This window comes from Hemiscyllium ocellatum, chromosome 7 (genome assembly GCF_020745735.1).
Source record: "Hemiscyllium ocellatum isolate sHemOce1 chromosome 7, sHemOce1.pat.X.cur, whole genome shotgun sequence".
Lineage (NCBI taxonomy): Eukaryota > Metazoa > Chordata > Chondrichthyes > Orectolobiformes > Hemiscylliidae > Hemiscyllium > Hemiscyllium ocellatum.
Genome location: NC_083407.1, coordinates 48,091,557 through 48,117,700, shown reverse-complemented (window position 1 = coordinate 48,117,700; position 26,144 = coordinate 48,091,557). Strand labels below are relative to the sequence as shown.

At 38.1% G+C, this 26,144-nt stretch overlaps 1 protein-coding gene across 1 annotated transcript in view; it reads right to left on the bottom strand.

The window, feature by feature from the left end:
* The window catches only part of LOC132817345 (bile salt export pump-like), a 64,525-nt gene that overhangs the window by 24,286 nt on the left and 14,095 nt on the right, over positions 1-26,144 (bottom strand). The window contains exons 4-13 of the mRNA XM_060827754.1: positions 20,570-20,817; positions 18,149-18,236; positions 15,863-15,996; positions 15,203-15,374; positions 7,743-7,867; positions 7,123-7,297; positions 6,069-6,182; positions 5,861-5,971; positions 4,574-4,699; positions 3,012-3,215 (exon numbers count right to left, since the gene is read on the bottom strand). Of these exons, the coding sequence (XP_060683737.1) occupies positions 3,012-3,215; positions 4,574-4,699; positions 5,861-5,971; positions 6,069-6,182; positions 7,123-7,297; positions 7,743-7,867; positions 15,203-15,374; positions 15,863-15,996; positions 18,149-18,236; positions 20,570-20,817 (1,497 nt within the window). The remainder of the gene's footprint in view (positions 1-3,011; positions 3,216-4,573; positions 4,700-5,860; positions 5,972-6,068; positions 6,183-7,122; positions 7,298-7,742; positions 7,868-15,202; positions 15,375-15,862; positions 15,997-18,148; positions 18,237-20,569; positions 20,818-26,144) is intronic.

Sequence of the window (26,144 nt, the reverse complement as noted above, 5' to 3'; positions counted from 1 at the left end):
TTCTAATTTTGTTTTCAAGTGTGGTTTTTGCAAAGTGCTACCAAACCCTCCATCACACCCATTCACCCACCACCACCACCACAGTCACCATGACCACGATCACTACCATGGACAGGTACATCCAGCGTATTATTTTTCTATCAGGCACCAAAATGATAATTTTGCTATATTAATGCTGGATCACTTCCAATGGTAGCGATGCTCTGCTTGCCTGCAGGTTCCAGGCAATCACAGGCCACAGCACCCCATGAGATGCAGGACTGCTGAAAGTGCAGCAATGCAGATGTGCAAGAGCAGTTGGTACTGTTGATCACTTATCAGGAGGGACTCAGGGTGGGGGTCACATTAAGAGAGAGGCTTGTGGGTTGCAAGAAAGTGTAGGGTGTGGCTTTCAGCAACCAAACATTGACATCTTTCCATGCCCTGATTATTCCTAGATTGGAGCACCCAAAACCACTTTGCCCCCACAACCCAATGAGCAGTCTGTTCTGCTTTACATGTTAGGAAGGCTGCCAATGTTCTTATCTACTGGGAATGGAGTTAATTATTAATTGACCATGTAAGGGCCTTAGTTGACAGCAGAGGAGGAAGGTACAGTTTGGGCCTTCCCAACCAGAATCTTATTCGTGTGGTGCCAGCAAGAGGTAGTTTATCTCCTGAATCCAACACATTGTGATTACTTTTCCTACCACTATAGGTAGATTCTACTCATTGTTTCCCCACCCTTAATAATCTTTGGAAAGCATTTGGAAAAATATTCATATAGTCAGCAACAATTAAATTTAATAAAACAGGTATTTGTTTTCAGAGCACGGTACATTATTCAAATATTCTAGGCTGCAAAACTATTTTGGCTATTGCCAAAATATATTGTCATAATTGAAAGGAAGTCACTTGACTTTAATACTTGAAACTTGCATGGACTTAAAATAGTTTTAAGATGGAGTCCTAACTTATAGTCTTATGGACACTAATGATTTAAAATCGCTGCTGTGATCACTTGACAAGCACAAACACAATGAAACTGGCTCCATCAGAATTACCACTTTAATAAAGAGTCCCTGAAACTCATTGAGATGTCAACAAATTTGCAACACTTGTTTTATTGACACTTGTATGACAAATTTATGCATTGGGAGATGAAAGATTATCTGTGAAATATTCAATTTGAAAAAAGGTGATAGAGCTACATTTTGATTATTAAAATGAACCAGATGTCAGTAGCTTTGAGCTGCACAGAGAGAGAAAGCAACATGGACTCATAGTAGCAAGAATACTGAAAGCTCCTTTCTCTCCCTCCTCTCTTGACCTCAAAATCCAGTCCCTGGTGATTAAATAATAAAGAACAATAACTACTCACTGAGAACTCAAGATCTACAACTTTCATCACTGCAGAAGAAACAAAGTGACAGCTGAACAGTTAGGACTCAAGTTTAAAATTCAACATTCCAAATACTCAAAGAACTTTAACAGTGGTGACCTTTACTTTTATGTCTGAATGGACATCCCCATTCTTTTTAAGATTGTTACCTGTTTTGTGTGTGTTTGATGTCACATTTTTTTTTAGGCTAATAAGATTCCCTTTTTTCACTCAGTAAAACTTTGAAATTTACACCTTTTTAAAAATGGAATGAATTATTCTTCAGTTAAAATGTGACAGTGTGATAGATGTCTGCTTAAAAAGAAATGAAACTATTTAAGGGTCTCTGGTTCTGAAATATTAACTTTGGTTTCTTTCCACAAATGCTGCCAGACCTGCTGAGATTTTCCAGAAATTTCTGTTTTTTTTATATTTGTGATCTACCAAGAGGAGTTTTAAAAGAGAGGAGCTGATCACTTCTCCTCATTTAGTAATGTTAGAAATGGGGTAAAAGTGTTGTTTTTGCAGATATAGAAAAAACATGAAGAAAAGGGATACAGCAATAGAACTATTAACTCTGCAGGTATTTAGAGAAGAGTATCTCTATTTTTCAGTGTATAATTGTGGTTAACTAAATACTAACTTTGGTGTGTAATTATTATAGCAAATAAGTTCTTTTTAAAAATTATGTTTTCAGCAAAAAGCTGAGATAATCAAAATGCTTGGGCTATACAAAATGATACAAGTTAATGAAATGTCCGAGGATGGAATATACCAGCAGAATTGATACAAAATGTTAAACCAGATCTTGATGTACTGTCAACAAAATAATGTGTGTGTTAGCACCTACAGAGAGGAAGGTTGTCAACCTGGGGAAGGGGGCAATGGGCGTGGAACATAGATGGGCAGAGGCAAAATACTAAGAGAGATTGGGTAATGCAGGAGTCTGGAGAGGTGACCTCACGCAGCTCAAAAGTATAACTGTGTAGTAGTTTGAATAATCATCACTTCAATTGCTTTCTGCAATTGGGGTCCTTTCTTGCAAGATCGTAGAATAAATTGTCTTGTTTCCAGCTTTGGTGGTCTTGTCTAAGTTTTATTGAATTTTGTTTCTAACATTCATAATAATAGAATGAACCTAATACAAGAAATAATATATTCTGTTAATATCTTTAATAAAATATATCAGGGAACTTAATAACAGTAGTCAGTTGAATATAATTTAAGTGATTGTTAGTGTATTGGTTCTTCACTTTCTATATTATAGAACATTCACTTACAATATATTCACTACAATTAAAACAATCTAATGTATCCCTCTTCTGGAGGGAATTAGTATAACATCATGTAAGGGTAGTGATAACATACCCTCATATCCAATTTATGTAAGAGTTGTGCTGAAATAGTCTCTCAAGCAAGAAGGAAAAGTGATTTATAATCCTATTAACTAAAGGTTCTATTGTTCTTTATTTGAGAGACTGCTTTTATCTTCAATACAGATTTAATATTTACATCTATACTTGCTTTTTACAATTTAGAATGAAGGATAAGGTAAGATTCAATTCATTGCCTGGGATATATTCCATTAAACTACTGCATGACTGGATAATACTTATTCTTCTACATGCCAATAGTGCTTGTTAGATGTTACCTGAGGTAGATCCATAATGAAGTTATATGCATTGGCCTCCTTGGCGGCTTTGATAATCTGATCCTTTGTCAAATTGTCACAACCATAGCGAATGTTCTCTTCAATGGTGGTAGCAAACAAGACAGGCTCCTGTTCAACAATTCCAATCAAAGAACGTAGCCATTGAATATTCAGAGAGCGAATATCATGACCATCCAGAGTGACCTGCAAGAACAAGTCAAATTTATAACAATACAATGTCATTGATGCATTATGTGGTTAAGATAATTTAATGTAATATTATTGTTTCAAATATGATCAATAGATATTAATACTGTTTTTAGTAATAAAAATGAATATTTACTTCACTGAATGAGATGATCCAAATTTAATCATAAATATGCATAAAGTTTTGAATATTAATTTTGCCTAATAAGTACACAGGTTGCAACTTGACAAGTAAAATGTAAACTAATATAAGATCCCCTTCTCATCCCAACATTTATTCATTCATTAACTGATTTTTGTTTTGTAAAAAAGGAATTACTTGCATTTACTGCAATACCACTCCTACCTTCAAGATATCACATTATACATAACAGCAAATAAATTATTTTTAAATCAAGGTCATTGTTTGGAGTCTTTTACATTTACTCAGATGGGGCCATACTTCTATCCCACCTGAAACAGTGCAAAACCCCATCAGTATTTCATTAGATAATTCTCAGCAGATAATGAACAACTCCACATCTGAATGAAACTTTTACAGTTTGACTTTCATGTTCAGTTAAATGAAAACTGGTTGGGAAAGGAAGTATGTATTTTTACAGAGAGAACCATTAATTTCTAATTTATGTTCACCACAGAAAAGGTAAGATAATGCAAATATAAAAGATACTTCTCACTCTGCATTGCTATTGGATCTGATTACCTTGTTTTACATCTGTCAGTCTGAGAGATCATTCAATTTTTCAAGCATATAATTGAAACACAAGATTCATTTGTATTTGCTAAGCTACCTCTTTGCCACGTTATTAAGTCATGTTTTGTTTGGCCTTTCTCCATAACTACCAATAACTGTTACCACTTCTCCCCTGTCTGGACTAATGATTGTTTGAGCAGTCTAAAAACTCACGAGGCCTGTATGCCTTGAAATGCCATTAGTGAATTCTTATATTGTTCTTACTTAGTTGCTCTTAGTTCTTACACCTTATGTCCAAGCTTGACATATAAATGATGAATGATAACAACCCAAATACAGGAAAATGCAATTAGATGATCGTAAATCAGTGGCTGGAAATGCTGCACTGGAAAACTAGCCACAGAATAAGGACAAGACCAGGAAGTGTAGGAATAAATTAGTAATCTGAGAAAAGAAATTGTGTTTAAATGGCGTACTGCAAGCATGAGTAGAAAGTGAACTTCTACATGTGAAAAAGTAATGGTGTATTCTGCAACTTATAATGTTCCAAGTGACTTTGGCTGAAAACTATGTGAAATATTATCTATATGATAATAGACAGGCAAATATACATGTGATTTTCTATTCATTTATGATTTAATCAAACAATTTAAAAGCGTACCATTCCTTGTTTAGGATCATAGAATCTCTGAATCAGCTGCACTGCTGTGCTTTTACCAGACCCACTTGGACCAACAAAGGCTGTAGTTTCACTTGCTTTAATCACCATACTAAGTCGATCAAGAATCTGGGAATTGTACGTACAACACAACTGCATAAAACTAGAGTAAAGACAAGTTATAAACTGCATGAAATAAACAAATTAATCATTCATGTGGGCATGTATATGCCATCAAAGAGTAGATCTGTAATAATGGTATGTCTTTAAACATTGATTTGTTTACAATTTTATTAATGAGCATTACAGTAATTAGCACATTCATAGTGCTGTGAGAATATGCTGACTGTGTCAGTGGAAGAATAATCAAAGATGTTATCATACACTTCCTGCTCACTGGTTTGAGAATGCTATGGATGGCAGTGATTTGGTCATTTCTCCAAACAGATCATGCACCCACTATAACCTGTCGAGGAACATTAAAGTGAAAAAATGTGTCATGTATGTTAGAGGTAGTCGCCCTGAATTCTCTCAGCTGTAGCTCCCCTTTCCCCACATCTAGTCCTGAAGACAGGTTATACCAGAAATATTGACTTCACCACTTCCTGATTATATCTGGCTTGCTGAGTTCTTCCAGCCTCCTATTTGTCTACTTTGGATTCCAACATCTGCAGTATTTTTGTCTATAACTAGGTTTATACCACTGTGAAGTCTCAGCAAAAAATGCTAACTTCAAGAACTTATCTACCACCCTCAAATGTGAACTCGGTGCTGTAGCTCCCTCTACCCCCACTTCTAGTCCTGAAGACTAGACTTGAAATGTTGATTTCACCTTCTTTTGATGCTACCTGGCTTGTTGTGTTCTTTCAGCCTCATGTTTGTCTACTTTGGATTCCAGCATCTGCAGTTTTTTTTCTGCCATAGCTAAGTCTATACCACTGCAAAGTCTTTTCAAAGGATCCCCACTTTGAAGAAGTTTTCTGCCTCCTTCAGACTCAACCTCAGTGCTGTAGGTCCCCCATCACACATATCTGGTCCTGAAGATGAGTAATATCAAAAACATTGACTTTTCCACCTCCTGATGCTGTCTGTCTTACTGTGTTTTTCTAGCCTCCTGTTTGTCTATTCTGGATTCTCTCAATGACTATTGTCCTGTTCTCCTGCTGTTTACATGAAGAACAGTTAATTATTTTGATCCTTGCATCAGTAATTATTTCACCATGATTGCAAACAATATATCACTGATTTTGTGAAAAAAAACACACTAAACAAAGTGCGTGATTTAAATACCTTAACTTCTGGTCTGGAGGGGTAATTGAAGGTCACATTGTGGAATTCAATATCACCTTTTACTTTATTCAGTTTATATCCTTCTTCTGACATGCAGTCAATCTCAGGCTCCTAAGATAAGTAACAAAAGTTCATTCATTAATCTAGCTTGCTGAGTCCATGCGATTTTGTTCTGATTTAAGACTTGAATAATAATCATTGAACTCACTCGGTCTATAGTTTCAAATATATTTGTAGCAGCACCACGGCCAGAGGCAAATGTTTCCAAACAAGGAGAAGCCTGACCAAGATTCATAGCAGCTACTAGTACTCCCAGGAACACCTAAGATAAAATAAACCATTTATAAATGGAACCTTATCCTATGAATATTTATGAAATAGGAAAATAAATCTGTAAAAGTAACTAGCATTAAAAGTTATTCTTATTTAAATTGATGAACATTAAACTAATCTAATTTCATTGAGAGATTTGTGTAGTGCTCAGACACAACATGAAATAAACATCGCTCTACAGCATGCATTAGAATAACTGGGCCTGATGCTCACTGCAAATTGAGCCTCAGGCCTCACTTTCACACAATCTGGAAGCTTCAAATGTTATTCAAGCCTTCAATCAGGATTGAAAGAATTCTAGTCATTTCTGAAATTGAGCCAGCCCACATGTAACTGCTGCAAGGAATTGAGGAGCTGAGCAGGACAAGCAGCAGCCTGCCATACTTTTATGAAGCAAGGTGAGTCATTTTTTGGTACCACAGAAATAAAAAGGATAATCACCAACTTGTGGGGAGTCCAATGAAGGAAGTGGTTGGCCACCATAAACTAGTAAAACCGAATGGAGCGCTCCACGTGTTTGCTCTGCCAAGTTTGGAGAGACAATGTTTGGAGGCCAATTTGCATGATCTGTAATTTAATGCCTGTGTCAGGCAGGTACTCTGGATACTCAATGGTTCTCAGCACAATTTAAGGGAGACTGACTGCAGATTGGAAAATTCATGTAAAATTTCATTACTTTTGAGTCAAAAACACTTGTGCAGTCAATTAGATAATTGAAATATAATGAAGCATATCCAGTACATAATGGAGCAACTCTTGCTTTAAACAATTGATTAAAAGTTACACATTGAACTTAAAACAGCTAATCAGAAATGTTTGTTTACACAATAGCAACATTATTACATTTGGCCTTGGTTCAAAAGTTTATTTTACATTCATAATAACTTAATCAAATGCCAATAATTGAATATTTTTCAAGAACAAAATACCTGTAAAAGACCTCCAGGTGTGTATTCATTCTGCTCTATAACCAGCTGAGATCCATACCAGAATGCTAGAGCGTAGCAGAAGAAGATTATCATCCACATGTAGCCTGTGAAAAATCCCACTATCATGCCTTTCCTTACACCCCAGCGTTGAGCAAATACCAAGTTTTTGTCATATCTGCATAGTAAAGTTTGAAACATTACATATCTGTAGAGTACATGTAAACAATATTTTATTCTATCAATGCTTCATACTTTTCATTTGTAAGTTATAAAAATATCTGTGTAGAATGAGGAGATTGGGATTATTTTCATATAATATACACTTTAGATTAATCAGAAATGAATGAGTAATTCTTTCCCGAACAATTTTTAAAAATTAGATTATTTTGGTTTATTTAGTCTAATATCTAAAACAGAAAAGTTGAATTAAGTTCTGGACATTGGGACAGTTCTTCATCACTGAACTTTTATATTTAAAAGTCTAAATTCTTATCTAATATCTAGACTATGGATTTGCCATCATTAATATAGGCTTCACTGTAAGTATCACACAACTCTTTTTTTTCTTGTTTACTAATAATTAAAATAAGTAAAAGGGCAACCTTATCATGGTAACTAACCTTTCCACTTCTTTTTTCTCACCATTGAATGCAGCCACTGTTCTTATAGATGAAAGCACTTCATCTGCAACAGCACCAGCTTTCGCGTAAGCCTTTAGCCCAAGGCCAGTCAGTTTTGAGACAGACTGTAATAAAGTTATATTTAATATTATTCCAATATGCCAATTATTTTCACCAGTAAAGCTTTTACTTGGATTATGTAACCGTATCAGGGTAATTTAAATAGTCAACAAACGCTGCAATATATGTGTCTCATTGAGGTGTAAAAAGTGAGGTCTGCAGATGCTGGAGATCACAGTTGAAAATGTGTTGCTGGTTAAAGCACAGCAGGTCAGGCAGCATCCCTATTCCTTGGATGCTGCCTGACCTGCTGTGCTTTAACCAGCAACACATTTTCAACTCTCATTGAGGTGTGTCAAGTTGATATGAAATTGACTGAAATTCTAAATCCCTTTTGAAGCCTGAATAATATATTCGTGCATTATTTTTATAGCTTTCTTTATTTCTTGCTGACAAACTATGCAACCACAGAAAAATCTACAAGAACTTAAAGATACAAAAGGGTTTTAGCAAATTTGTATACTTCTAACAACTTTTAAAAATATCCTGGGGAAAAAAATGCATGGGCTCTGTTTAAAAACCTTTGGCAAATCCAATTGCAGTGATTTTTTTTTAACAAATTCAATTTGTAACTTCAAGTACAATGTTTCAAGACAGAGGGGAGGAAAATGAAACAGACCTATCAGACTAACATAATTGGTAGGGAGGTTACTGTAAAATATTATTAGAGATAGAGTAATTAAACATTTGAACAATTATGAAAGGTCATGTTGAGATTTTTACAGAGGTGATCTGACTATCTATGAATATTGTTGATAGGGATTTTCAGAAGATACTTGATAAAGCTTTTAGCAAAATGAGACTGTATGAAATTGGTAGTGACATTAGAACATTGTATGCAAATTGGTTCAGAGGTAGAAGATAGAGAACTTACAAATAATATTAAAGTAGAAACAATATCACATGGAAGCAGGAAGTCACAAAGACACGTTGATTAAATTAGTCAGCAAAACTATAGTATATAGAACTCAATGTGAGGGTTGACAAGCTAACAAACTTAAAATCCATGCAAAATAAATTGGAATATTTTATAAATAGTGAGAGCATAGAAATTGTGGAGGAGAAAAGAGTTTTGGATTTCTAGGTACATAAATCACCTCAAGCTAAATGACAAGTGTAAAATTTTATTAGACACAGTAGATTAATTGATCAGATAGACTTTATCCCAAAAGGACAGGAGTACAGTGGGGAGTAAGTTATGTTTCAATTGTACAGAGCCTTGGTCAGCTTCCAATGATTCAATTTTGATGCCATTGTTCAAGAAGATATTGGCCTTAAAGAAAGTATAGCACAAATTCACCAGAACCATGCCAGAGTTAATTGATTATATTATGATAATATCAAATTTATATTATAAATTTGATTTGAATTCCCTTGAGATTTGGGATTATTGGGAGATTTAATTGAGGGACTTAATGAAGGATTACCTGAACAAGTGGACAAAAATGGAATGGCTGTTGAGCTGAAGGTCACGATCTTAAATATTCTAATAGTGTTCAGAAGTAATATGCATTGAAATGGGAGATTGATTGTTTTCTATATTAAGACGGTAGTTGCCTTGAAAATGTTTAGGACAGCATCTTTCAGGAACATTCAAACATGGAAAAAGTTACCATTCAGCGTGTCAAATCTGCTCCACATCATTAATTTCATGGCTGAGCAGATTTTAAACTCAACTCTATTTTCGTGCATATTCCATTAATCTTTCAGAGAAGTGTATTAAAAGAGTAGACCTTTTGAATTTTTTCAGGATATATGTCAAATTCAGAGATAGCTTTGGAGGTCATATTGCAGTTGTACAGGAATTTAGTTAGGCCACTGTTGGAATATTGCAAGCAATCCTGGTCTCCTTCCTATTGGAAAGATGTTGTAAAACTTGAAATGGTTCAGAAAAGATTTATAAGGATGTTGCCAGAGTTGGAGGATTTGAGCTATAAGGAGAGATAGAATAGGCTAAGGCTGTTTTCTCTGGAGTGTTGGAGGCTGAGGGGTGACCTTATCAAGGTTTATAAAATAATGAGGGGCATGGATAGAATAAATAGACAACGTCTTTTTCCAGGGTGGGGGAGTACAGAAATAGAGGTTGAGAGAGGAAAAATATAAAAGAGACCTAAGGGGCATCTTTTTCACTCAGAACATGGTACGTGTATGGAATGAGGTGCTAGAGGAAGTGGTGGAGGCTAGTACAATTGCAACATTTAAAAGGCATCTGGAAGGGTATATGAATAGGAAGGGTTTGGAGGGATACGGGCCAGGTGCTGGCAGGTGGGACTAGATTGGGTTGGGATATCTGGTTGGCATGGTCAAGTTGGACTGATGGGTCCGTTTCCATGCTGTACATTTCTATGACTCTATAATTGAGATTAGAGAATGGGATAACTGTTCAGGCAGCATCCGAGGAGCAGGGAAATCAACGATTCGGGCAAAAGCCCTTCATCTATTCCTGATGAAGGGCTTTTGTCCGAAACGTCGATTTTCCTGCTCCTTAGATGCTGACTGAACTGCTGTGCTTTTCCAGCACCACTCTTATCTAGAATCTGGTTTCCAGCATCTGCAGTCCTTGTTTTTACCCAATGGGATAACTGTGTACTTTCATTGGTGTATTGGAATAGGTATTGCATAGCTTGCTATGTGAATGAAGCTGAATTAAGTATAGTTACTTTCTGTTGCAAGTTCTCTGTTGATCTCAGAGATCCTGGCATGGTTCTGTGAGTTTGTGCTACATGCTCTCAGTTGATCTCAGGAAAACACGAGTTAAGTTTAGAAACAATTTGCTTAAATAATGCAACAATTCTGTTTTACATGCTGCCTGATTGTGAACATAATAAATTGCCTTTGTTTGTTCTCCTGTTTTTAGTATTTGACTGTGGTGCACAAAATTCATGGAATGAGTAAGATAAACATTTCATTTTGTGATGGAGGGGGCTTCCATTTCAAATAATGTGAGACCCATTGTAGGGAAAATAGCATCACACAGATGGCCATACACGAAACCTGAAACATACTTGCAAGCATTATTTTCTATATGAACTATGGCATGAATCTTCTGTGTTTAGTCAAATCCTTGCCTGAAGCACTCTTGACCTCGTCATGCAGCATCAGGGATCAATCCCTCTAATGGCAGTAATGCACAACAATATTGTGAAGAGTGGAAAGTTTGACTCTGACTAACAAAGTAGCAGTAACCTTCCATGTTCCCATAGTCTGCACATGATGCAGCAGCTGCTCCCTTCACAGCTTGGACCAAAGAACCACATAGTGCTAAGGATGGTTGGGATCTTCAACATTATAGTTACAGATAGACAGGTGTTCAATCACACAGCTAAGGAAGAAAAGTGAATGTATATTTACAAAGGTTATCATGTGCTCACAATATATCATCAACTGTACCACCTGTGTGCTTACAGAAAGTCTTCATTCTCACACTGTCTCAGTACAGTTGGAATGGAAGGAGTCAGTCCTTTGGTGGCATGCATTATCCTGGAAGTTTTGTTCAGCCAATATTAGGGGAGGGCATTTGTGGCTAGACTGTATAGCCATTCTGGAAGTGTCCTACTCAGATGAAGGCGTACCCTCCTCAGTTTGACCTCCCACAGAGCTAAAGGTGGTGGGCAGGATGGAGGCTCAACCATCACTGGAGTGTCCTCTGAGGAGGCTTCTCAGACACTTGTCTGTGGCTCTTCTCCAGATGGGTACCTATGGGTACAGTTGTCTCCTTGTGAGGAACAGTCACCTGGAGTGAGGTTAGTGTCCTCCATCTTCTGTTACCTTGCTGTTAATGTTGGAGTGTAGATCTGTGCACATATCCAACAGACTCTAAGTGTGTTTGACCTGGCTGTCATGGCAGCTGCCAATCATCCCATAGCGCAGCCAAATAGTCATGTGTCTGAGGCAGCAGGGTCTCAATTCACTACCTTCCTGGATTTATGGCCCTGTTATAGGCCATTTTCTCTTGGAAGGAGAGAAAGGGAGGGATTGAGCAAAATGAAAATGGTTGGCACAGTTATTAGTGTTGGTGCAACTGGGGATAAAGTGCTGACATTTTCCAAGTGAGTGAGTACACAATGCAAAGGCCAAGCAACTTTAGTGGAGGCTTGTGGGAGAGGGAATAAGTGGGGAAAGTTGCAATGTTCAATAGGAAGAGGGGTAGAACATGAAGTTTTGTGGGAGGTGGGATCAGCAGTACAAATCCAGTGAGTGTGTTAGTAAAGAGAAGATGTTGGGATTTATCCTGGCATAGCAGAGGAAGTCATTGACCTTCTTGTAGCATTGCCACATCTTTCTCCAGACAATTGAGATTGCACTTACCTGGGTGGTAACCTTAGATAAGGTCAGCAGGGTCTGGTGTAGTGACCTCATCTACATGGCCCTCCAATGCACCATCACATCCCCTAGTATTTCCCTGTCTCTATCTGGAAAGCATGGTGTCAATTTCTTCTATTCCAATATGTCCAGGAAAATGTCTCGAACTATGCAAGACATGTCCGAACTGTCACAGCTTGACTAGATGCATGGCAGCTGTGAAATATAGTGCCAGTGCTAGGAATCTCACGACGAGTCGGCAGTGTTGAGTAAATTCACCTACAGCAAGTTGGAGAATTGGACTAACATCAGACGATCAAGGTGCCATAGTCAAATGAGGTGAGTTTGGGAATATGGTAAGAAAATGCATGGAACATCACAGAGAGAAACCCCCAATGAAACGCAACAAAAATGGCACTTAGCAGATTTCAGTTAAAGTTCAGCTCACAGCTTGGTCAGGGGTATAACAAGCCACATTATCTTTTTACAGCAACTATTTTCTGGTAATTGTTTGAAGTTCACTAAAATGTTTTCAGTGTGTTTGCGAATGAATGTATGAATAAATGTGAGTGAAGAGGTGAATAAATGAACATGTAAGTGTGTAAGTAGGTAAAATGGATGGAAGAAGTGGTTAAGTGAGTAGTGTAGCAGCTAAGTGATATATGAGTAGAATGCTAAATGGGGACTGTGACAGCTGGGAAGGTTGAAAGTGGCGAGGGTGACAGCAGTGCAGGATGATTGTTGAACTGAAAGAGAGGGCAGCAAGTATTTGAGTGGAATACTGCTGAGTGGGGTAGTGGGTGGATAAGGTGGCAATGGCTATATTGGCAGTAGGGTTAAGCAGTAGGTTGATAAGGGTGTAGGTGTGTTCGGAGCAGTTGATTTGAGTAAGGAGAGGTTATCAGGTTGAGAGCCAGTTATGTCAAGTCAGGTGGGTAAATGAGTGGGTTTGGGCCAGTCTGGTTGTGTCAAGGGGTGGGCAGCTAGAGGGAACTTGTCAGCAATGTTCCCTCTATTCCAAGTGGCTGCCCCATAGATCTTGCATGGTGAACACGCACCAACACCATTTGTAGCATTGACTTCTGGACCTCAGAGGTTCAAGTTCTTCTATTTGAGCATTTTTTTTCTTGCTCAAAATAAAAATGAGCAAGAATGCTGTTTGTCAGGTTGAGTTGGTGGAATAGTCAAGTTAAGTGGTTGGGAGGGGAATGGAGATCTGCGGACATATGCAAAGGTGCAGTTGGATTAGGATTTTCAGTTTACCATTTTCAAGGTAACTATCCAATTATCCATATTGCAACAGTCTGAGGACCCTCACTTTTAAATACCATTTTTCAGAAGGTCCTGGGAAACAGGGGAATTTCCCATTGGAATTGCAGACCTCCTGGGCAATTGCACAGAGTCAATGCATTGGGTCTTCCAGACTCTGAAAGGTCTGGGCTATTTTGATCTCGGTAGAGACCAAGAAATTTTAAAAAGATACTTTAAGTTATGGAAAGCTACTGAAAGAATCATGCACTGTATTTGCTGTTGTAATAAATAAACTGAAAGCAACATTGATGAACTGGAGATTGGAAGGTCTGGGCCAATGTTTGCTGATTTTTCATGAGAAAAATTCTGATGATGGGTCATTGCCATGAAAATTTTACTCTGTTTCTCTCTCTGCAGAGGTTATCTGATCTGCTGAGCAATCTAGCATTTTCTGTTCTTATTTCAGAATTTCCAGTTGTGCAGAGAAGTGGCAGTAACCTTCCTGCTGAGCTGGATGTTATGGGTTCAAATTCTGAGGAAGGGTCACCAAACCCAAAAGATTAACTCTGATTTATCTTCACTGATGCTGCCAGATCTGCTGAGATTTTCCAGCAATTTCTGTTTGTGTTTCTGATTTACAGCTTCCACAATTCTTTCAGTTTTTGTTATAGGTTCAAATCTCACTTAATGGCCACAGAAGGTGTGATTGTCACGTAGCCAACCAGCTTGATTGCCAGCCAGCACATCAGTAAGTGGTAAGAGGAGGAGCGTTTCCGCGTCAGCCATGCAATGGTTCTTAGGCTCTAGATAAATAGGGAAGGTTATTCTTGGTTGTAAAACCAGCAACCAAATCCAAAATGCCTTGTATTGTAGCAACTTCACGCAACATAGAAAAAAGTTGGAAAAATATCAGATTTCCAACATCTGGAATACTTTACTTTTCATTGAACTTTTTCATCCATCTTGTGTGACCTTCTACTCAGTAATTTTTTGACCATCTTTAATCTTTCACGTGAACTGATTTCAAGGATGACTAGTTATTATTGAACAAACATTAATCTTTCAACTTCAATCAGCAAGGACGCCTGATCACTGGAAAGGGTCTTCAATTAGCAGATATTTGAAAGTAGATACTTTTTCTCATAAAACACATCCCCAGTTAACATTCAGTACAAATAGTTTCATTCTTGTACTTTCTACTTCTGTGACCAGGATTAGTTTCTAATGGAAACATCCAGCATCAGTTTCATAAGTGTTTTTATAAGGGGAAGCTAGATAAATGTAGTTTTAAAAAATTAATTCATGAGATGTTGGTTTTACTGCCTGGACCAGTATTTATTGCCTATCCTGAATTTTACCCAGAGGCAATTAATAGTCAGCCACATGGCTGCATGTCTGGGGTCACATGTAGTCCAGAGCAAGTAAAGAGAACGGATTTTATTTCCTAAAGGACATTGGTAAACCAGACACATTTTGATAATAATTGACAGTGGTTACATGGTTGTCATTAGACTTTCATGTAGTGGGAAGAAATGAATTGCAGGATAATTGTAGATAAAGAATAGTGAAGGGAGTATAGAACATAAATACAGGCACAGACTAATGGGGCAAAATGGTTTGCTTCTCTGCTGCCTGTCTATATAACCCTGAATAGCATAACATGTTATTAAGCTTATATATTTCATCTTACATTAGTAAGAACTAACAAGTAATGGAAATCTAGGATCTTGTCGGTGTTGTGAATGCTGTTATGGTACAGACTATTGTGTTCATAATTATTTCCTTACCAATGCCATGAGAGCAGCTCCAAGACCAATGAGAGGACTGACAGCAATAATAACAAGGGTTAGCTTCCAACCACTGACAAATCCCAGGAGGAATCCACTGATAAAAGTAGTGAAACGTTGAATAAAAATTCCAACTTGATCAGCGATAGCATCATTGATTTTATTAATATCACTGCAATAAGATGGAGAATTTTGAAGGTACTTGTGTCATCAAAATGTCTTGACAGAATTGTAATGTTAAAGGATCATCAAAATATTGCTAACAATTAAAGAATAATCTCTATCAAATACTGTCAACCATTTTCCTTCACTCTCGCACATATAGTAAACCTTAATTATTGTTCTGAAAGAGATCTCTCACTTTGCATTGTAGTGTTGCAGAGCTGCAGCTGTAAAATCAAGCCAAACAGAAAATAATGACTGCAAACATATCAAATTGTGCACTGATATCTGACAACAATAACGAAGTATTGTGAAGTACCTATATTTAGTAACTGATTTCACTTCTTCCAAATGTGACAGGATGCAATCTTCTCTTATTCACACGTCAACTTTGCATATTTATTATTATTTAATGTAAAGCAAAGATTACTCCTTATTGGAGCACATGCTTTCATAGCCAGAGTAAATTTGTTTTATGAATTTTAATAATATACTCACTCTGACATCCTTGTGTTCAATTCTCCAGCAGAATTACAGTCAAACCAACCAATCTCCATCCTCATAATTTGTTTGAAGTAAGCTTTCCTTATTTTTTGAACCTGTCGGGCTGCTGCTGTAACCCAGAAACATATCTAGCAACAGAAGGTATAGCATAATTATATTTGCATATTTGTATTTACTGCTACCCTCAGCCTTTACAATAAATGGGGAATTGAGCTTATGGCTTAGAGATTAGACGGAAATGTTATGGTTTTTACTTCTAGTCTGGGTTTCAATTTACCCCAGAATGGTGAGGAAAGACTCTCCTCTCACCCTGTCAGGGATAAGTGTTCTGAATTTCATGTGTTGTATTAATGGAGTAGAATTAGTGGAACTCTATCATGTTATACATGACTTGAGAGCATTAAATGTAGATGTTGGTCTCAAAACAAATGTTGACGATAAACTTGAAATTCCTCACCCTTTGGTGAAAACATAAGAGATAAGGAACAGGAGTAACCCTTTCAGGCCTTTGAGTTTACTCTCGTATTAATTAGATCATTGTGGATTTATATGCATCTTTAACTCTACATTTCCACTTATCCCTTGTAAATCCAAAATTTGTCGAACTCAGCCTTGAACTTGCTCAATTACACTGCTTCCATTGCTCTCTTGGGAAGACAGTTTCAAAGATTGACAACTCCCTCTGAGAAAAGAAATTTCTCCTCATCTCTGTCTTCAACTATTATATTCAATCCTTTATTCTAAGACTATATTATCTAGTCTAAATTCCTTCATAAGGGGAAACATCCTCTTCGCATTTGCCTGGTAACCCTGCTCAGAATGTTATATCTTTAAATAAGATCAACTCTCCTTCTTTTAAACACCAATATAGACCCAACTTGCTTAACCTTTCCTCCCAGATGAACTCCGCCATCCCAGGAATCAATCATTTCTCTGAAAAGCTTCCGTAAATAAAGTGACCAAAACTGTAGGTAACAACACTCTAGGTGTGCCCTGTAAATCTGCTTCTAGACTTCCTTTCTTTTATAGTCTATCCTTATTACCGTAACAATCAGCCTTCCATTTGCCTCCCAAATGCTAATTTCATTTTCATAATCATTTTTTGTTTCATTTATGAGAATTTGCAAATCTGTCTGCCCTTTTATATATAGGTTAGTCAGGGAGGCATAACATGGACAGGATCAGATGTTACCTGTTTTTGCGTTTTTCAAAACGAACAAAGAGTGGGTGATGAGGTTGTGATGCATGGTATTGATAGCTTTTTGCAATTATGCCTCGATTCAAACCGCAAAGGAGAAGGTAGGATTAATGTCACCTCAAAAATCTCCCTGCCTTGCAGGCAAATTGTTTGTTAAGTGGCAGGATAGAATTTTGGTGGAAGTGGGTCTTAGAATTACACCTTTTGAATGGCATCATGAGAAACATAGCTATTACAAAATTAGTTATATTAGCAATATCTTTGATCCACATTCAACATCTGCTCCCATTACATTATCTGTCAGTGCATTCTGGATTGTTCCTATTTGTTGTGCAATTATATTTTCCCTCATTTCACCATTGCAAATTTTGCCAATTAACTGAAACCTTTGCATTGTTTTCTAACCATCAAGCTATTGTCCTTCTCCCTATTTGTAAACCAGCAAATTAAAAAGGAATATGTAACACCATTGGAAAACACATAACTTACATGGTCTGCTTTAATACTTCAAACATGCTTCGGAAAACTTAATAAATAAGAATGCACTTTCTTATTTTTGTCAGTAGTGTAAGGAAAACAGATTGGTGTTCACATCACGGAACAATTCAGAATTTCTATGCATGTCAATAACATTCCCCATTCTTGAGAAAATTCCTCTTTCTGAATAGCCATCCAATTCAAGGTTGATATGACAAGCAGAAAAAGATATTTACAAAAATGAATACATTATTAACTTTGTCCATGGAGCCATGAACAGTCATCAGTTAAAACAAGCTTACAATTTATTACTTTACGAAAGATTTAGAATTCTGCAATTAAACGTTCATTTGTGTTTGGATATCAATACTTAAGACAATGCTGACTATTTGGAACTGCAATCAGCAGTTCTGATCACAATTGTTGTGTTGTTTAATAATAGGAAGCATAGATAGTTTTAACATAGTTGCTATCCTTCTATCATTGCACAACTCAAAATATTCTCAATTTAACTGCATTATACAATTTAGTTTAGAAATCATGCTGAAATGTATGATCTACTTCTGGAACTTAATCGTTGAAAACTAGATTCACTTAAAACCTACCTGACAGTAGCCCAGTAAAAACACAGACAGTCCTATTGCAATGTAATAATAAGCAAACATGGACATTTCGTGTTCGATGTCTAAGACCCTGGGAAGACAAATTCAAAACTTTTGGATCACATTTCTAATTTATTACTGAGGTACACAGTAGTGGTGGCAATCTTATTCATAAAATATTTGCCAGAATAAGTAAGAATCAGGTTATTAAAGTTGTATTATTTATACCAAAACACACCATTAGCTTTCTTTGAAATAAAGATCCTGATTTTCATAATGTCTGTTGATTCATTAAACATTTATTAGAATATTTTATCACACTATATTTCAGGTTATATTAGGCATAATGCAAATTTTCATGGTAGGCATTTCAAGATAACAATATTTAAGTTATTGTAATTTGGGAAATCATCGAAATTATAAGCATCAAAATGATCAAGAAGTACCACCCTACTACTAAACTTTGTTTCACCTTATCTGTGAGTGGCTATCTTTGGATGTTCCACGCAATATGAAAAAGAGTGGTCCTGGAAAAGCACAGCAGTCAGGCAGCATCATAGGAGCAGGACAGTTGATGTTTAGAGCCTAAGCTTATGCTCGAAATGTTGATTCTCCTGCTCCTCAGATGCTGCCTGATTGCTGTGCTTTTCCAGCACCACACTTTTTGACTCTGATCTCAAGCATCTGCAGGACTCACTTTCTCCGGTTATTGTGCTCAATATCAATGTTATTCTTCACTTTAATTAAAGGATTGCTGGAGGCTGTCTAAGAGATTGTTTTTTTTATGATTCTTGCTATGCGTGTGCAAAGGTTTGGTTTTGGACAATACATTTTTGGGACAAAGTTTCTCATTGGCACCAATCATCTACCAGAGCTTTGACAAAGGTAAAGGACCTTCACATGCTTTTACAGTGTTTTAAACGCATGCCCAGCGAGGCACAGGTTTAAGTTGAAAAGAACTTGACAGTTACAATTATTATAAAGTAACCTTGCTTGGTACTCAGAATAGTCTGAAGGTTGGGCATAAATCTGTCATTATGCTCTTTATCCATCTAATCATAACACGACCAGTCTACTTGCACAAAAACATGTTAGATAGCTGTTGCTTGCACAGTGATGATGCCCGAAGGCCAATTTCAGTGCTGTAAGATTCTGTGATTGTTCAAACAAACAGATCTGAACTAGAAGAGGGTGGAGAGGTTAAAAGTTAATAAAATTTTGAGACCCTGATGTTCCAGCTTAGTAAACCTTGGGGAGAACATATAGAAATGTCAGAGGCTTCATTTAAGTTCAGCTTTAGGGCCATTTCATTTATAATACATATTGGGGGAGGTGATGCCTAGGCTATTAATCAAAAACTTAGCTAACGTTCTGGGGAGCTAGGTTCGAACTCCATCACAGTGGAAGGTGGAATTTGAACTCAATTTTTAAAACATCTGGAATTAAGAAACTACCAATTATTATGAAACCATTGCCATCTCACTCATTGCTGTCCTTCAGGGAAAGAAATCTGCCACCATCACCTGGTCTGGCCTACATTGAATTTTAGACCCAAGGCAATATGGTTGACTCTCAACTGCACTCTGAAATGGCTCAACAAGACACTCAGTTCTAGGACAGCTGGGGTCAGACAAAAAAATGCTGGCCAACCAGCAATGCCCATGTCCCACTAATTAATTTTTAAAAAATATATTCTCTGGCATGTCTATTACAGCTCTTGATCTTGTATTTTGGATCCTTTAACATCAACTCTCATGGTGAAATTTAATATGATGACAAATGTTACTTAATTGCCAGTTCCAGGTTATGTTACTTCCTAATCTGTGTAGCATTTTTATTGTTACATTTCGAGATCATGGTGCTTCAAATTACAAAGTGTTTTCTGTTCAGTTTGAAGATATTCAGCTCATAGCTTCAAATCAATTATTTTACTCTTCTCTAAAATTCTAAAAGTTATTAACAAATAGTAGTCAATAAAAATATTTTCAGTGATTTCAACAACTTTATAAAATTCCAAAACATCTATTGCTTCCCTAAATGAATTATGGCATATGAATTCTTATTTATTACTGGTTGCAGATGGGTGAATAGGCTTCAGGACAAATCCCATCTTTAAATGTTAAGAAATTGCAATGCACTTGATCCAAATACATTTTAAATACTGGGATATTTTCTGCAAAAAAAGCATACCATGCAGCTTCTTCTCGTGAATTCTGCACCTGCAGGCTCATACCACTCACCAGAAAATGTTGTGCACCATGCATGTAGGTGTATCACGGGCTAACAATGAGTCAACACCTTGACAGAATACTGAGACTCACCCAGAGATCTCAATACCCTGTCCATCTGCTTAAAGCAGAAGGCAAGTAAGTGGAATGGACAAAGATTCTGAAGAGAAAGTAAGGCAAATCGGCATCAACTTACCCACATGGCACTGTTTCATTTTTTTGATTATGGTACTCTGACCCATTCACCCAAGTTATGACGCTGATATTATGATTGCAAATCTTTTCCAGGTCTTTCAATTCTTGTAATTCGATGTCATATGCAATAAAGGTATCTGCCAACAAACCAAACACCAATAACATGGCAGGTTGGGCTACTCCATGAAGCAGAGCACAGATTCCTCCACATACCATCAGGGTGATTTCATAGCAGGAAGCAAACCTGAACTGGGAGAAAGATCATTTAAAATTACATCTAAGAAAAACAGTTGCTCTTCATTTTCCATTTGCAGAAAAATGTGCAACCAAAGACCAATGACTGACAATACAGTGACAAAACAAATGAGTAAAGGAGTAATTGGTGCACCAAAAATCTGTTTATGACTTCAAAATATTAACAGATTTTTAAATTTTATATGGGGGTCATTATAAACTTTAGTGTACAGATTATTCTAATTTGGAAAATGCCATGTGAAAACTTATAACATTAGTTACAACAAATGAATGTTGGCACAGATTTTCGATGTGGAAATTGAAACATGGCCCCATAGCTGAATTAAATTACTCTTCTAATGCTGTGCTCAAACATTAATGCCCTTATTGACCAGGAGGCAGGTTTGAACCTTGTTGGATGGGCTGAGTGCCTCTCGGAAGCAGGAGCTGTCTGCCCACTGCCGATGATAATTAGAGCAAAGAATAAAAGGACAATACAGAGCAAGAACAGGCTCTCCAAGCCTGTGGCGCCGACACATTTTGCCCTTCCATACTGAAACCGTCTTCACTTAGATGATCTGTATCCCTCTATGCCCTTCCTATTCATATATTCATCCAGGTACTTCTTGAATACTGCAAATTCTTTTCAGTGATTGAAGAAATATAGCATCGTAATTGCTTTTCTGTCTGACGTTCATGTGGGTTTTACAACCCCCGACCTTGCAATGAATCTGAACAATTCTTTAGTATTATGTTTGTTCTTGGAATATGGACAGTGCTGACAAGCTACATTTGTTGCCTGTTCATAACTAGTCTGAAATGAAGATCGGCCAACTTCTGAATTGGAAGCTTCTGCTGTTGATTGTTTTCTCATGGTAGTTTTATGGAGGAAATTCTTGGGCTCTAACAACAGATTCTGACAACTTATGTTTATATAATGCCATTGAGGTAGCACCATCACCAAGCTATATAAGGAGATACTGAGGCAGATGTTTGGTCAAAGAAGTTGGATTGAAGGGGTATCTTAAGGGAAGTTAGAGAGGTAGAGGAGCAGAAAGATTCATGGAAAATTTCAGAACTTAGGACTTTGGGAGCTGATGGCAGCGTTATTACTGGTGAAGCGATCAAAATTAGGGATGTATAAGTGATTAGAATGGGAGGAGAGAGCTGTAGGGAAGTTTGTAGAGCTGAAGGATGTTGGACAAATGGTCAACAATGAGAATGTTTAAATATTCAAATCTAGAGTTAAGAAAAAATTGGGAGAAGATGTTGGCATAGGTGACCTGAGTCAGGGTGGAGTCAAGCGATGTTAGAGGTATGAATTGACCAGATTGAAGAGGTGACACATCCGCAATGAATGTTGAACAATCCATATTTTAAACACCATCATCAGCCATGAACTACAATCCAAAAGCTAGTGCAAATCTCAATGAAGGAAAATTGAAAAGAATGAAGTACTCAGCATAAAGGGTGTTGAGTCCATGAAGTAAAAGGACTTAGTTTAAAGCTCTAAATGGAGGTGAGACATACAATAAGGAAAATGTCTGTCATCTATAAAAGCTTAGGGCAGGAGGCATGAAAAGTGGTGGAATCAAAGAATCATAGTGTTTTATAGTGTACAGTATATGTTGGTGATTAAGAATTTGAGCAGTGTTATGGAAAAAGTTGTATTTGTTCACTCCTGACCATACATCACAGCAAGGCAACTAGTTCAGAATATTATTTAAATCAGGGATACAAATTGAGAATTTACACAAATGCGCTTTTATTTAGAAGATCTTAAAGAAATTTAAGATATCCTAAATTAATCTAGTCTCATTTGCCAGCATTTGGCCAATAACCCTCTAAACACTTTCGATTCATGTTACCAAAGACATTTCAGGTGTAACCTTGCCTCAGGACTGGGAATGGGTGTAGGGGGTATTGCAGATAAAGGAGATGGTAGGGGAACAACACCTCATCTACCACCTGGGCAGTCTACTGCTCGGAGGACCCAACACTGAGTTCTCCAATTTCAAAGTGGGTTGCACGGTGGCACAGTGGTTAGCACTGCTGCCTCACAGTGCCAGAAACCTGGGTTCAATTCCTGCCTCAGGCAACTGTCTGTGTCAAATTTGCACATTCTCCCGTGTCTGCGTGGGTTTCCTCTGGGTGCTCTGATTTCCTCTCACAGTCCAAAAAATGTGCAGGTCAGGTGAATTGACCATGCTAAATTGCCTGTAGTGTTAGGTGAAGGGGTAAATGTAGGGGAATGGGTCTGGGTGGATTGCTCTTTGGAGGGTCGGTGTGGACCTGTTGGGCTGAAGGGCCTGTTTTCACACTGTAAGTAATTTAATCTAATAAGAAGCACCTCCCTTCCCATCACCTGACTCCAGCCCTTTCACTCCTCCCAGTGACCTACTGGATTCATTCCTCCCCTCTGCCTGTCTTCACCTATCCCCTGCCCCTTCTAATCCCTTTATCTGCAGCTCCCCTTACACCCACCCCCAGTCCAGAAGAAGGGTTACACCCAAAACATTGACTCCTCCATCTCCTGATGCTGCCTGGCTTGCTGTGTTCTTCCAACCTCTTGCCTGTCTATCCAAGGGTATTGAAACCAGTCATTAATACGTCATAAAATGTAAGGCCTTGGTCTTTACCAGGAATAGTGGGTGAGTTGGTGGCTGCAGCTACAACTGGTGCTACTGCACAGTATTGAGACTCCCCTGAAGGTGCCACTCATGATGCATGCTGTTTGTTGGCAGTCTGAAGAATGCAAAATATATTGCACATGACCGAACTATGGATGTAATTGCTTACATCTTACTTTGCAATAGTGACTCTGTTGAATACGTTCCCGTTGAACTATCCTCTATTTCACAGCTTGTTATGTGAGATAAGAAATATCTCAAAAGCGACTCATCAAAATGCCTTTAACGTGCTTAGGAATACTGAGCCCTTTCCACACTCAACAAAAGTGATTCAACAAAAATGTTTCCTTATTACTTAAACATTCTCAAGGGCACAGTGTTTGCTTAAACATCTAGATTTAGATTTTAGATTCGATTTTAGATTAGATTACAGTGTGGAAACAGGCCCTTCGGCCCAATAAGTCCACACCGACCCACCGAAGCGTAACCCACCCATACCCCTACATTTACCCCTTACCTAATACTACGGGCAATTTAGCATGACCAATTCACCTGACCCGCACATCTTTGGACTGTGGGAGGAAACCGGAGCACCCGAAGGAAACCCACGCAGACATGGGGAGAACGTGCAAACTCCACACAATAGACACAAAGGTAAGCATGATGATTAAAAAAATATATTTTCAAATAGTTAAGATACTTTGTGATATGAAAAGGTACTTGGAGGTCAGTTTGCAATGGTTGGTAGTTCCTGCTGTAACTCTTCATTGAACTTATTGCTTCTTTTGATAGACTTGACATGAGCCACTATTGATGGAGCAGCATAGTCTGTAGACCCTGGAGAAAGGTGTCTCCTACTTAGTTTTCACTTTTGCTATAGAATTGCTCTATATGCATCATTACTCTTCTTCCATTTCCTAGACTGCCTCCCTCATAGGAACAAAAAGGGGCAGTTCATCAAGATAAGAAGGCCATGATGGAAAATGCAAAGGAAAATAATCTCCTGTGAAAGTTCTGAATGTCAGTTTACAGAATCCTCTCCTAGAAACATCCAAGTAACATTCAAAGCCAGTGAACACATCACTTCCTGATTTATCAACTCTTGTGGGTGATGCATTTCCCATTCCTGAAAGTTTCACAAATATCTGGCATTGCACTGTTGTGAATTTTGAAGTCTTTAAGCATTTGATGTATTTAGGCATTTGACAATCAATTTTCAATACAGTTACATAATTGGGAGGGGGAATTGAGCTGGTGATGAGGTGATGAGTGCGGGTTGCTGATGAGTGATAGCTCCTGGCGAGTGAGGGGGTGATGATGGGTGCTAGGTGGTGGCAGGCTTTTGTCAATGGACAATTCTGTCCTGAAATATGTAAGTTAGGGACATGTAATTTATGCCCGAGACTATGGCAGCTCATGACAGAATTACAGCAATTTTCGTTTGAAAACGAAATTTCAGGTTTGTGCTATTTAAAATCTTTGTTACGTTAGCCAACTTTCACACAGATGAGTGCGGGTTGCTGATGAGTGATAGCTACTGGCGAGTGAGGGGGTGATGATGGGTGCTGGATGGTGGCATTGGGTGTATAAGGTTCTAAAAGGGGAGGGTGAACAGCCAGAAAGCATGTTACATATTGGCACTAATGATATAGCCAGGAAAAGGTTTGAGGATATAAAAAGTGATTTCAGGGAGTTAGGATGGAAGGTGCAAAGCAGGACGAACAGAGTTGTATTCTCTAGTTTACTACTGGTGCCACGAGCTAGCGAGGCGAGGAACAGGGAGCGGGTGCACCTTAACACGTGGCTGCGCAGCTGGTGTAGGAGGAAGGGCTTCAGATATGTAGATAATTGGGATGCCTTCTGGGGAAGGTGGGACCTGTACAAGAAGGACGGGTTGCATCTGAACTGGAAGGGGACCAATGTCCTGGGTGGAAGGTTTGCTCGAGTAGTTCGAGAGGGTTTAAACTAGTATGGTGGGGGATGGGAACCTGAGCTGCATACCGGAGGTGAGAGTTGGTGCAGATGAGGCAATAGCAAGAGGTAGACCAGCTAGTGGGAAGAATTTTCCTGGGAAGGAACCAAGGGATCGGTTAAAGTGTGTTTGCTTTAATGCAAGGAGTATCAGAAATAAAAGTGATGAACTTAGAGTATGGATCAGTACCTGGTGCTATGATGTTGTGGCCATAACAGAGACATGGGTCTCTCAGGGGCAGGAATGGTTGTTGGATGTTCCAGGGATTACAGCATTTAAAAAGAATAGGGAGGGGGGGAAAACGAGGAGGGGGTATAGCACTACTAATCAGAGAGGGTATCACAGCTTCAGAAGCTTCCATTGTCGTGGAAGATCTGCCTACCGAGTCAGTATGGATGGAAATTAGGAACAGCAAGGGAGCAGTCACCTCGTTAGGGGTTTACTACAGGCCCCCCAATAGCAGCAGGGAGATGGAAGAAAGCATAGGTCGGCAGATTTTGGAAAAGTGTGGACGTAGTAAGGTTGTTGTAATGGGTGACTTTAACTTTCCCAATATTGATTGGAACCTCCTTCGAGCAGAAAATTTGAATGGAGCTGTTTTTGTAAGGTGCGTTCAGGAGGGTTTCCTAACTCAGTACGTTGACAGGCCGACGAGGGGAGATGCCATTCTAGACTTGGTGCTCGGAAATGAGCCGGGACAGGTATCAGATCTTGTGGTGGGAGAGCATTTTGGAGATAAT